This window comes from Pyrus communis, chromosome 15 (assembly GCF_041283825.1).
Source record: "Pyrus communis isolate YQ-2024b chromosome 15, ASM4128382v1, whole genome shotgun sequence".
NCBI lineage: Eukaryota > Viridiplantae > Streptophyta > Magnoliopsida > Rosales > Rosaceae > Pyrus > Pyrus communis.
In genome coordinates, this window is record NC_142579.1 from 31596429 (window position 1) to 31608033 (window position 11605).

The 11605-nt window shown below is 39.1% G+C and overlaps 2 protein-coding genes across 3 annotated transcripts; one reads left to right on the top strand and one right to left on the bottom strand.

Moving 5' to 3' along the window:
• The first annotated feature begins 1510 nt into the window (after positions 1–1510).
• On the top strand, positions 1511–3978 carry LOC137735601 (uncharacterized). Of its 2 annotated transcripts, XM_068475035.2 has the most exons (7): positions 1511–1655; positions 1804–2063; positions 2409–2494; positions 2640–2786; positions 2889–3012; positions 3161–3447; positions 3638–3978. In XM_068475035.2, exons 2-7 carry the CDS (start codon positions 1874–1876, stop codon positions 3728–3730), a joined length of 927 nt encoding a protein of 308 aa, XP_068331136.1. In that variant the 5' UTR covers positions 1511–1655; positions 1804–1873; the 3' UTR covers positions 3731–3978. The 2 variants fall into 2 exon arrangements, with proteins under 2 accessions (XP_068331136.1, XP_068331145.1); XM_068475044.2 differs by lacking the exon at positions 1511–1655 and having other exon boundaries at positions 1732–2063.
• A 533-nt stretch (positions 3979–4511) lies between these two features.
• LOC137735590 (potassium channel AKT1) lies at positions 4512–10994 on the bottom strand. The gene is made up of 11 exons (XM_068475024.2): positions 10482–10994; positions 8945–9310; positions 8786–8843; positions 8381–8689; positions 8047–8292; positions 7823–7921; positions 7676–7708; positions 7382–7567; positions 7072–7266; positions 6893–6968; positions 4512–5721 (listed from the first exon to the last, which is right to left on the bottom strand). Exons 1-11 carry the CDS (start codon positions 10670–10672, stop codon positions 4820–4822), a joined length of 2661 nt encoding a protein of 886 aa, XP_068331125.1. The 5' UTR covers positions 10673–10994; the 3' UTR covers positions 4512–4819.
• Between the last annotated feature and the right edge of the window lie 611 nt (positions 10995–11605).

The window sequence follows — 11605 nt, forward strand, 5'->3', positions numbered from 1 at the left end:
TCCGGTGAAGCAAGTGTAGCAGAAGCACCAAAGCTTATGCCAAATCCACCTTCTTGGATAGAGGATTCCGATGAAGAAGGATTTCAGGGTCAACGAGCAGCAGCAAATCCCAATGAACAAGAAACAGATTCCAGTGACTCCGGTGAACCAGAAGTACAGTCCGCCGCACCACCGGAGGTGATTATTATGACTCCAGCGGATTGGAAAAAGGCTCTTTCTGATCAAGCAAAGGCAGAAGAAGAAGAAGAAAAAGAAAATCCGAAGGAAGTTGTTCCAGAGTTGATTCATAACACTAACTTTCAACAAGCAGAGCTTAAAGAACGGGCGGTTGTGCATCCATCCTTGATCGGTGGCTCTAGCATGAACCTTGATCCTCCCGCGGCCGTGCGGAAACCTGATTCGCAGCCGAGTGAAAGTGCCGCCGAGAATGTGGAGCTGGGGAAAAGAAAGATCGATGCGAAGGGCAAGGGGAAACTGGAAGAGAACCAAGAAGATGGAGGAGAAGAAGAGGAAGCTGCAAGTCCGAGATCGAAGATACCTAAAAAATCTCAAGATGAGAGGGGGGATCCGTCTTTGCAAGCTCGCTCTAACGAGAACCCTGTTCTTCCTCCTGCCACCCCCGTGACAAAACCCGATTTGAAGCCGAGTGAAAGCGCCACCGAGGGGAAAAGAAAGATCGGAGAGAAGGGCAAGGGGAGCAAAGGGGAAGAAAAGAGCGAAGAAGATGAAGCTGCAAGTCCAAATTCGAAGAAATTGAAAGGTCCAGAAGAGTAGAAGTGGTAAAAGGCATCGATATTCATCAAGACAGTTATTCAATCATGCTCTGTTTCTGAAATAAAACGTTGTGCGATGATCAACCGGAGTAGGTAGATTTGAGTTTCGACGGTGAAAGTCTATCGAAAAATTGATCAGTTTTTAAGATTTTCAACTACTTTCCCTGTTAGATCAATGTGGCTTAAGATCTCTGCAAATTTTATTGACTTTGTTCGTCGAATTCAATCCTAGAACTTTGAATTAGTGCGTGATGAAGAACATCAACCAATGGAATGCCTATTGGCTTTTTTTTTCATTCTCTTTTGTGTACATTTTTCTGTATTTCACATTGCTTTCGACTTGTTTTTGTTACACTTAAATGGTCATCGTCATTTCCGTGACTCACATACTAGTTCATTATATTTCGACTTATATTTACAAAATACTCGTAATCCCCTTCTAATGTGCTAAATATGAATTATAAAGGTGCTCTTCAAGTCCTTGTTCCGATACAAGCAATATTAGAGGATGGTTAAATCGAACATAAGACCTCAAGTGCCGAAGTAAACTCTTACCCCTTACTTGTATCCCAAGCAACAAAGCTTATTTGGTCAAACAAACTTAAATTTGAGTACACAATTCATAGACATGGAAAACGAATTGGGTCAAGTGGCCCATTACACTTAAAGTTACACGGCCCAAATGACTAAAAATCCATGGGGTCCATACAAACTAGGTCCAAGTGCACCCAATGATTACCCGGTCAAGTCATCGAGAGCGCGCAGTACGCAACCTGCGTCATATAGAACATCACAAATCCGAACACAGCTATATGCCTATCGTCATCGTAAAATCACCGATTTACGAAATTGCCTCGGAAATTCTCTGCAGAAAAAATCTAGGTATTTATTCATTTAAAATTAAATAAATCCCCAAATAGTTCCGTAATTAATTCTTTAATTTCCGTCGGAATCCCCGTTAAACTTCTGCGAAAGTTACCAATTCTCACTCATAAATTACGAATTGCGCTTGAATTTTGACAAATTTTAGGGGTTTTGATCTGTTCTGGTTGGCGATTGGGAGCTGGAGTAGGGTTTCGAGCGATTTGTGAGGCCGATCGATGAAGGGGGAAGTGCAGCTGGAGCCAACAGGTGAAGGGGAGCGAGACAGAGACCCTACTGACATCGAGCCTCTGCTACCGAACCAGGACGATTCGTCGCCGGCAAGCTCAAGTGAGATCAACAACGAAGACCTTGAGTCTGGCTCTATCCCTTGCTGTCGCATTTGTCTCGAAAGCGATGCCGAACCAGGTCAATCAGTTTTTTATTAATGAAATTAAGTTTGTTAATTTGAATTTTTGTTTAAGCAGTGTTGGATTTCAGTATTGTGTGATTCCTGAGGAGTGATTAATTGTTTTATGGGTTAAATTGTTGTGATTTATTGTAATCGGAGTTTGAAACTTCGAAAGATTGTATCTTTTTGTAGTTTTAAGTCTATGTTAATACGTTGCAGTAATTCGTTTCATTTGGGAGTTGAAATGAGTATAAAAACTGTGAATTTCGCATGTTTTCGGAAATTGGGCTAAGTTTTATCTCGTTGCTGCGTAGGCATATTGATGCTGCTGTTGGTCTGACTTGTGTTGTTTAACTTTACAGAGGATGAATTGATTTCACCTTGCATGTGCAAAGGCACCCAGCAGTTTGTTCATAGGTCCTGTCTCGATCACTGGCGCTCCGTTAAAGTAAGTAACCTTTTCTATTGGAGCGAGGATATTGTATATCATAGTGAAATTTAGTGACTTTTCTCTTAGATTGTGTGTAAACCCCATAGTTGTTTCAAATTTACTGAACTTGTTATCCCCTCCCATCTTTCATCTGCTTTTCTAGGAAGGATTTGCTTTCTCACACTGCACAACTTGCAAAGCTCAATTTCACCTTCGAGTTGAAACATATGAGGACAATGCCTGGCGCAAAATAAAATTCCGAGTTTTTGTGGCGAGGGATGTTTTCCTCGTGTTTTTGGCTGTACAATCAGTAAGCAATTGCCCTTTGGAATTTTATTTTGTTTTGTTATTTATTTACTTTCTTTCATAATCAGTTGGTTTTCCACCCATCTCTGATTAATTTTCTTTCCAGGTTATAGCTGCAATTGGTGGCTTTGCATATGTCATGGACAAAGATGGGGCCTTCAGGAATTCATTTAGTGATGGTTGGGATCGTATCTTGTCAAAACATCCTATACCATTTTATTATTGTATAGGTAAAATCCTACACCTTAAAACTGTTCATGGAAAAAGGTTATTTGGTTCAGGGGTTTTTTCCTCACTCATCTAGGAAACGTTTAAACACTCTGGTTCTCACTTGTCAAAACTATTCAGTTAACAATCTATTGCCTTGTATTGAATCAGGGGTACTGGCCTTCTTTGTGCTGCTTGGATTTTTCGGGCTCATACTACACTGTTCATCACTCAATGGCAATGACCCACGGATGGCCGGCTGCCAGAACTGTTGCTATGGTTGGGGAATCTTGGATTGTTTCCCAGCGTCTATGGAGGCTTGCTTTGCCCTGGTTATCGTGTTTGTTGTCATCTTTGCCATTCTTGGCATAGCTTATGGTTTCCTTGCCGCTACTATGGCTATTCAGAGGATCTGGCAGAGACATTATCACATCCTGACCAAGAGGGAACTCACAAAGGTTACTTCTCGACTTTCTTCTCCTATGCATGTCTACATACTTGTATTTAATCATTTCTTGGAATGTGCATGGACTTGCATTAGTTTTCCAGACCAAGAGAGACTGCATATCATCTCGTAAACTTTCATATCTTCTTAGACATTTGCATCATTCAAAGGTCCCGAAATGCTTATGGTTCAAAATTATGCAGGAGTATATAGTGGAGGATCTTCACGGATGCTATACCCCACCGAAACTAGATCCCGAACATGAAGCGCGCCTGAAAATGCTGAAGTTGTTGTAGAGATGGAAATAAATTTCAGGATATGAAATCCGCTGTGTATTTGCACTTTGAAACTTCTTGAAGGACTCTATGGCTGTAGAGCAGAAGGAATAGTCTCATTCTCCCCAGAATTCATTAAATTGTAAACCCTGATCCTGGAAAGATCCAACAAATGTTGGGGGATTACCATTTGTGCGGTACTTTTGGTACTCTCAAGACTCGTGATTTTTGCTTTGCTCCGTGATTGTACCAGTTGAGCTATTCTTCGACTTGTGTCCTCTGAGTCTTGTATATGTCTCCGGCGAAGCGGGTTTTTACCGTTGTATTTCCACCCCAGGTCACTCCTGTGTAACGTCATGTACAACCCAAGAAACCATTTTGTTGTTCAAATTTAAGCTACAGGTCTCAAATCCAAAATTCTCTCATTTGAATATAAGGTTACGTGATTTTTGGTCATCTCCCGTAATTTCTGTCGAGTGAGAGGTGTTCGAACAAAACTCCCTCCATGCATATCGGGTACATCAAAGAACGCTTGCAGAAAATCCAAGTCCGGAGAGGAATGATGTCACAACTGGCAGGACGAACGATGTAGTCAGCATACCAGTATCGATGTCACCACGAACAAGACGGACGTGGAAGCGGAGACGGATGATCAAGTCTCCCTCGGATCTTGAGTGGCTCATGCTCTTAGATATGGCAACATGGCGTATTAACCTAACCAACTTGCTTAACTTATAGCTACGTATGTTTGTATTACAATTTGATTTTTATTAGTCAACAACAAAAATAGTAGGCGTGAATATTTGATTTTACCACGTGGCTCGAGATAAAACTGATTTTATTTTACAATTTTACATTTTCAGGCTGTGAATCATGTACATTTTGATGCCACAATGAATTAACTTGCACGGTGACTTGACGTGCAAGTCATAATATTGAAAGAAAAAATAAACACAAGAAAATAACCACATCAAAAGAAAACTATATGGAGACAACAGAGGACGGCAAGAGGTTAGCCGTGTCCATCATTTTCATCCACATCTCTTAATCCAGCATATCTTAATCTGGATTAGTCTGTGGTAATACCGACATTTTAGTTCCAAATCCTCTTTAATTACTTGAAGGATTTTGGCTGTTAGGTTCTTGTTGTTGTTGTGATTCACCAGCACTTACAAAAACAAGATGATCACCGTCTCTAATTACATCTATATTGTCGATTTCGGCTCCATCTTTGCTCACGATTTTCGCCGGTGAGAGTCTGAATTTCTTTGTCCCCATCTCAAGCAACTCCTCGTAACTCAGTGGGAGCAGCACAAGTTTGCCTTTCACTTCACCCTTTTCAGGGCAACTAATTGTCACCCTCGCAGCAGCGTTGCTTACGTAGCTCTTAGGACTTTTCGTCTCCGCAACAGAGAGAAACAAGTCTTTCTCCCCTATGTGGGCAGCTGACATCATGCCAAACAAAGAGTTGTGGAAGTTATTAGTCCTACGCCTCGGGCGATTTCTGACCCATGATCCTCCCTCTGCTCCTGAAAATGAGCTGTCCGTGGGTGGAGGGTGGATAGTTGGCTCGCTTGTAAACCTCCCAAGGAACCGGATTCCACTCTTGTGTTCAGGAATGGTAACGGCAACTTTGGGTTCTTTACTAGAGTGGAAAAGGGTCTTTATGTCTTCGTGTCCTTGTTGTTCCGCTAGGGCTCTCGGGGTCCAGCCATGGAGGTCGGGTTTATCAATGTCAGCGCCCTGGTCCAAGAGGTACTTGACAATGTCTACGTTGTCTTCAGATACTGCAACGTGCAGAGCTGTGGTTCCGTTGCTTTTCGGACGCGTGACATCCCCGCCATGTCGGGCAATTTCCTTGAGCAAGTCCAACCTGGTTTGCTCAGCAGCAGTGCAGGCAAATTGACCAACATCCCCTGAGTTCAAATTTGCACCATTGTCTAACAGCAGCTTGGCAATTTGCTCATGACCATTCAGTATTGCCTCCCAAAGTGGTACATTCCCATCTGAGTCTGCCAATGCATGAAAACAAAACTACGTTAATGTTAAACCCAAAAGTTTATCTTAAATCATACAGTAAACGCGTAATTAACCAGCAGTTAAATCAGCTGTACATTAAAAGGGCGGTCCAACGCAGATGGCAAGCTGTGGAGAGTTGACGAGGTCTAACGGGAACAACCGCCCACATTAAAAAATATGACTCTTTTTTCAATCACTTCTGATTACATAATAAACAAGACATGTGCAGACATACATGCGCACGCAGAAGTATTTCATTACAAATCATATCATCAAGTCAACGGAGACGATCTATCTTTGGAAAGAAAAAAGGAAATGCATCGACTTCCTTCACTTAAATAATACAAGGCTACTTGCATACATGTTGCCAATTATTTCTTAATAAGTAAAATTTAAGTATAAAACTTTAATTCTTTTTGACAAAACGACGTTCTAAACTACTTTAATTTAGAAAAAAAAGGAGACGGAGATCCTAATCTAAGTGCAAAGATGTGGTACATAATTTTGGTCAACTAACATAACTCACGTTTCTATGCAGACAAATTCACAACAAATTTCTATTTGCACGACCTATGAGACAAAAATTTCTTTTCAAAAGATGATTTTTATTTCACTCTAGTTTGCATGGTTGAATAAAAAAACTAGAAGAATCAGACTCCTATATTTTAAAGATATATTAAACAGGAAAGGGATAAGATAAACAGATTCGAAAGCCTAAATAACTTAATATTACTCTAATGAGAGATTTATCTACTAGTCAGATAGCATGATGTGGGAGGCACATGCATGCCTTCTGGATAAGATTACGAAGTCAACCAGAATTTTTAAACATTAAATATAATAATTCGAAACAAACAAATTTTTTATTTTTATTTTTGGTAAATTTGAAACAAATAATTGACTCAAGTAGTTGATAGTTTAATTATGGAAAGTCAACACATAATTGACGGATTATATTAATTTGATCTTAACTCTTATGTTTATTAAATGATTACTCCTTATCGCGTAGGGAGCCTACGATATAGCATGATTGACGATAAGTCTTAGCGAAATAATAGAACGGACTTTCTTGCATTAGGATATATTATAATTTACTCTTAACGTCAACAATTATATGTTTAATGATGGTTTAACTTAATGATTTGTTAAAGGTTTGGATAGTACCTCTGCTGTTAGGATCCGCCCCGTAGTCTAGCAGAAGAAGAACGCAGTTTTCGCTTCCTTTCGATGATGCTATATGCTGGTTTTTCACAGAACAAGGAGGAAACATAGAATGTGTGTTAGTATTTAGAGTTTGATGCTCTAGAAAAAGGGTAAAATCAAGAGCATAGGACTTTGCATACCAGAGCAGACCTCCCGTTATTATCCGATTCATTTGGATCCAGACCTCGTTTCAGCAACTGATTTAACAACAACTCGTCTCCTCTGATTGCTGCAAAGCATAGACTGAGAGGTAGGTCCATTCTACCCCGAGCTAGCATGTTCTCCGTCTCCAACAGAACGCCTTCCATAATTGGGTCCTTGAGGTCCTTCAAATGCTGCAACCCACCAAGAAAGAAACGCAATGTAGAGTGCAACTTGTCAAAAATCATCATCCAAACAAATTCTTAGAAATAAATAGGTTTCTTTAACTTCTGGATCAGATAAGCTCACCTGCAGGAGATTATTCATGATCACAGTCCCATCTCCAACATTAGCTTGAACTATGTTTAAGAATGTAGTACGATTCAGCCGTAGAAGCTGACTCAATCTTTTTGTTCTAACTGAAAAGAGCTGTGGTCTGTAACAAAGTACCCCGATCTCACCAATAAGATCACCAGATTTTGCCTCACCAATGACCTGCAATTTATAAAAATAATGTTACTCATAATCTTATATATCAGTTACCACGGTCAAAGCAACTACCGAATGCAAAAGATATCCTTTCTATTCAAGTGTTAGACTTGCCTGTTCAACTCCATTTTTGAGAACCACTAAATCCTGTAAAGTAATTCAAATATTATATTGGGTTGTTCAGAAAAGAAATTGAAATAAAGAGAATACGAAAGTTATAAAGTCTTTGAAATGAAAGAAAAAGAAAGATGAAATTGTTACCGCAGCACCAGTGACAAGTATGTAGAAATCTGTGGGTGCTTCGTTCTGCAAGATTACATCTTCTTTGGGAGGAAAATACTCGGCTTTCATCTCCGAGACCTTTGAATTCAGAAGAAGAATAAGAATTTAAACCAAACATCTACACAAGATACTTTGAAAAGTTCGGACAAGTTCACTAGAGAGAAGAATTTGATTGAAAACTTTGAGATTGGGTTTGAACTTACCAACTGAAAGAGCAAGTCATTTGAAACCCCATGAAACAAGTACACCTTATCTACAAGAGAGTAAAACAGATAATGTGAAATACTTGAGCGGATGGCCTTAGGAAGGGAATCAAGGGTCTCTTGTTGCTGCAGTCCTTCAGAATCCGTTCTGAACTTCAGACACAAGTGTGCAAGCATCTGATCCTGCAGGCGTAGAGGTAGTTGGTTCCTCTGCGCAAAACTGGAGGCAGCTTGTATGGTATCCCTCTGGTAAACAGAAGCAACTAAATTAATATTTTCACATTTAATTAATTTTATTGCAAAAATCCAATTAAGTGAATATGAATTTACTCACAAATTTTCTAGTTCGACTGGTCCCGTGGACAACCAAGTTGGTCATATTTCCAATTAAGTATGATGTCAATCCCAGGTTGAAGAACATGTAGAATATGTCAAAGATCATCTCCCGTGCATTGACTGGATGCAGGTCTCCATATCCAACTGTTGTTAGCGTTGTGATAGACCAATAAACTGCAGTCACATACCGAATCCACAGGCTTTGTCCTAGGATTTCTACTCCCATCCATGTTTTCGCAGGGTCATGATTGCGTGCAGCTATAAGGTAATAGAAGCATCCAGCACAATGGATGGCAAAAAGAGTGACCTACAAAGGAGCATCGAAATCCCATCAGATGGTGATGCCATATAACAAATGCATTTTGTTCATGTAAGTAATCCCAGAACCATCATAAATACTTACGCAAATAAGTTTTGCACAGCGAACCCAAAAGTAATTATAATTCCTATCTTTCTCCAATCTGTTCAAGCAAGAATAGTGGTGAGGTTAACATAAAGAAAAACTTCTGCTTATATGCATTTTTGCAGTAAAAAAAACTGCTGGGAAAAACTATTGCCATACCTGGAAAATAGGGCACTAACTCTTCGTAGACGCCAAAGACGAAGCATGTTGAAAAAGCCATAAGACTGCACAGATTTAGGAAAGATCCTCGTAGCAAGTTCAGATGGGATTGTGGATATGACATCGAAAATCAACCAGGATCTTGCATACTTCCAACCAATCTTTTTTCGATCGTCAACAAGTAAATATGTGGTCTTGTCCAGGTAAGCCACAAAGAATGTGAGAATGATATCAATAGCAAAGAAACCATTGACAACATTATCAGTAATGGAGAGCGGTCCTCCTGGTCCTTTAAGGAAACCAAACTCGAACGGTGACACCCAAGCAGTATAGATGACCAGAACAACAAGAAAGGTCTCCCATATCCTGCAAGAACAAATTCAATCCGAGCCAAGTTTAGCAACAAGATAGACCTTTTACCAATTCAGTCGGATCAAACCAGTCAAACCGCCTCAGCTTGTAAGAAAATCCCAAGAAATATTATCCAAATCAAGATTGCAAATTTCTGCTCTGCACATATAATTCTTGCAGAACTTAAATCATATGGGATGCCTTGGTTCAGTGATTTGCATTCAAAACTTTTCCTTTTCCATCTGATTCAAAAAATGTCAAGAATCACCAAATAAGACTGCAGATTGTATTCCATACAAGAAAAAATTAGATGAATTGCAGGCCTCCAAATCCGAACATTCTTTTCTTAGTAAACGAATTTATATATATATATATATATTTTTTAAGAATTTATATATATATATATATATATATATTTTTTTTTTTTTAACCAACGATCGACTGATATGTCTGTCTCAGTTCAGAGAACATAAATCCAGACTCGGTCCAGACTAATGTGCACATGAAAACAGAAAGGGTATGTTCCAACACAGAATCAACACAAATTTCTTTTGAAAAAAAGGAAGATACTTTTGGGCCCCTAGAATTTTAGCACTGAAATAATTTTCAACAACAACCACTTTATCATGATTCATGACCATTCAAACACATATAAAGCTACATACTTGGGAAATAAAATAAAATGGAAATAAAAAACCAGAATAAATGAATCCTTTGAATCATTGAAAAGGCACCTCCAAGATTCAATCTCCGTCTTTTATAAATCCCCAAAAGACTGAATAAATTAATAAAAAGAAAGCACAGAAACCGGAAGTAAATAACAAAAATCAAGGGAAAAAAAAAGACTAATATGCATCAAGGCAATGCAAAAATCCTAGAGGGGCTAATTACAAACAACCCCAGAACAAGAATCATAACCCAGAAAAAATGACATAAAACTTACCATTAATAAAAATAAACCACAAAGCTTCAACCTTTTGTGGCAAAAGTTCAATGGTTCTTTACGAAACACAAAACCCAGTAAAAAAGGTAACATAAAAATAAACAAGAAAACAAGTTTAGTCAACGCAACTGATACAATAAACAACATAGTAACAAATAAAAGATTTTTGGTACACAAGATGTTTGATGAAAGTATGAGCAGAAAACAGAGGCAACCCAGAAACCAAAAGTCTGAAAAAATAACCTGTAGCGGCGGTCGTACGGCGAGACAATGAACCTGCCGAGTTTCACACGTCGGTTGCTCGACCTTGCACCGAGGGAAGGCAAAATCCCAGTTGAGAGACTGTAGTGGCTGCCGTCTCTGGAGAGCTCAATCTGCTCTTGGCCGCACATTGAGACGCTAAAGACTCCTCTGGTACTAATATTGCTCTCCATTGGTTGATTGGAATTTCGAGAGAGTGAGGGAGGAGAGAGAAGGAGGAGGGCGTCAGCGGTGGTGGGAGTGCTTTGGGTTGTGGTTCTTCTGGGAAGGTTTGGCCATCGTTTTGGTGGGATTTGCAGGTACTATAAATAGGGAGCGCCGACTGCTTAGACTCCTTTTGTAATATTTTATTTTTATACGGGCTTTTGACCTCTATGCTCTCGCACGGTGCTTCTCTCTGATCTCGTTGCCATATGTTTGCACCCCTGTCCCACTCGGTCTACAGTATTTACCGTCTTTCTCTCCCCCACACTATTTACTCTCTCCCCCTCCCCACACTATTCTACAATGTGTAAACTTTTCCTCTACATTGAAGAAAAGTATTTTGACCCTTTTACCCCTGTTTGCAGAAACTGCCCCCATTGATGTTGATTAGCGGTGTCGGTTGACGTGAGTTAAACCAGCTAGTCAGAGTAGTGTCTTCATTCAATCAAAGTTGTGAATCAATTCGGCGTAAGCTTGCAATGATAAAAAAAAGTTAATCCTCTTGCATTTAAGTTTGAATTTTATTTTTTTCTATATTTTTTTCATATGAAGGAACAAAATTAACAAAAATGTACCTTTGGGTTCCCATTATCTTGAAAATCAAACAAATGTTTACATTTATGTTAATAGGAAGATTGTAGAACCAGAAACAAAATTGTTTATGATTATATACAAAATCGATTTAACATCTCAACTGATACACTTAAAAATGAACCACCCCTTTTGATGAAGATCTAGATTATAAAATATCAATCAAAATCTTATTAGAATATCCTTCAAAATTATTATATTGTGATTTAAACGTATTGCCAATAATAAACCATGATTAAGAAACTGTAATCTCAAATTGAATAATCAGAAGCGCCACTTAAGTAGGTTCCACCAATTTAAAAATTTCTCAA

Bases quoted from the DNA above. Each gene is read 5' to 3' on its own strand.
- LOC137735601 (XM_068475035.2), top strand. From the start codon at position 1,874: ATGAAGGGGGAAGTGCAGCTGGAGCCAACAGGTGAAGGGGAGCGAGAC. The intron at 2,787-2,888 runs GTAAGCAATTGC...TTTTCTTTCCAG, and splicing joins TGTTTTTGGCTGTACAATCA to GTTATAGCTGCAATTGGTGG. The intron at 3,013-3,160 runs GTAAAATCCTAC...GTATTGAATCAG, and splicing joins ACCATTTTATTATTGTATAG to GGGTACTGGCCTTCTTTGTG.
- LOC137735590 (XM_068475024.2), bottom strand. From the start codon at position 10,672: ATGGAGAGCAATATTAGTACCAGAGGAGTCTTTAGCGTCTCAATGTGC. The intron at 8,293-8,380 runs GTGAGTAAATTC...TCTGTTTACCAG, and splicing joins CCAGTCGAACTAGAAAATTT to AGGGATACCATACAAGCTGC. The intron at 5,722-6,892 runs GTACTATCCAAA...ATGCATTGGCAG, and splicing joins GGCGGATCCTAACAGCAGAG to ACTCAGATGGGAATGTACCA.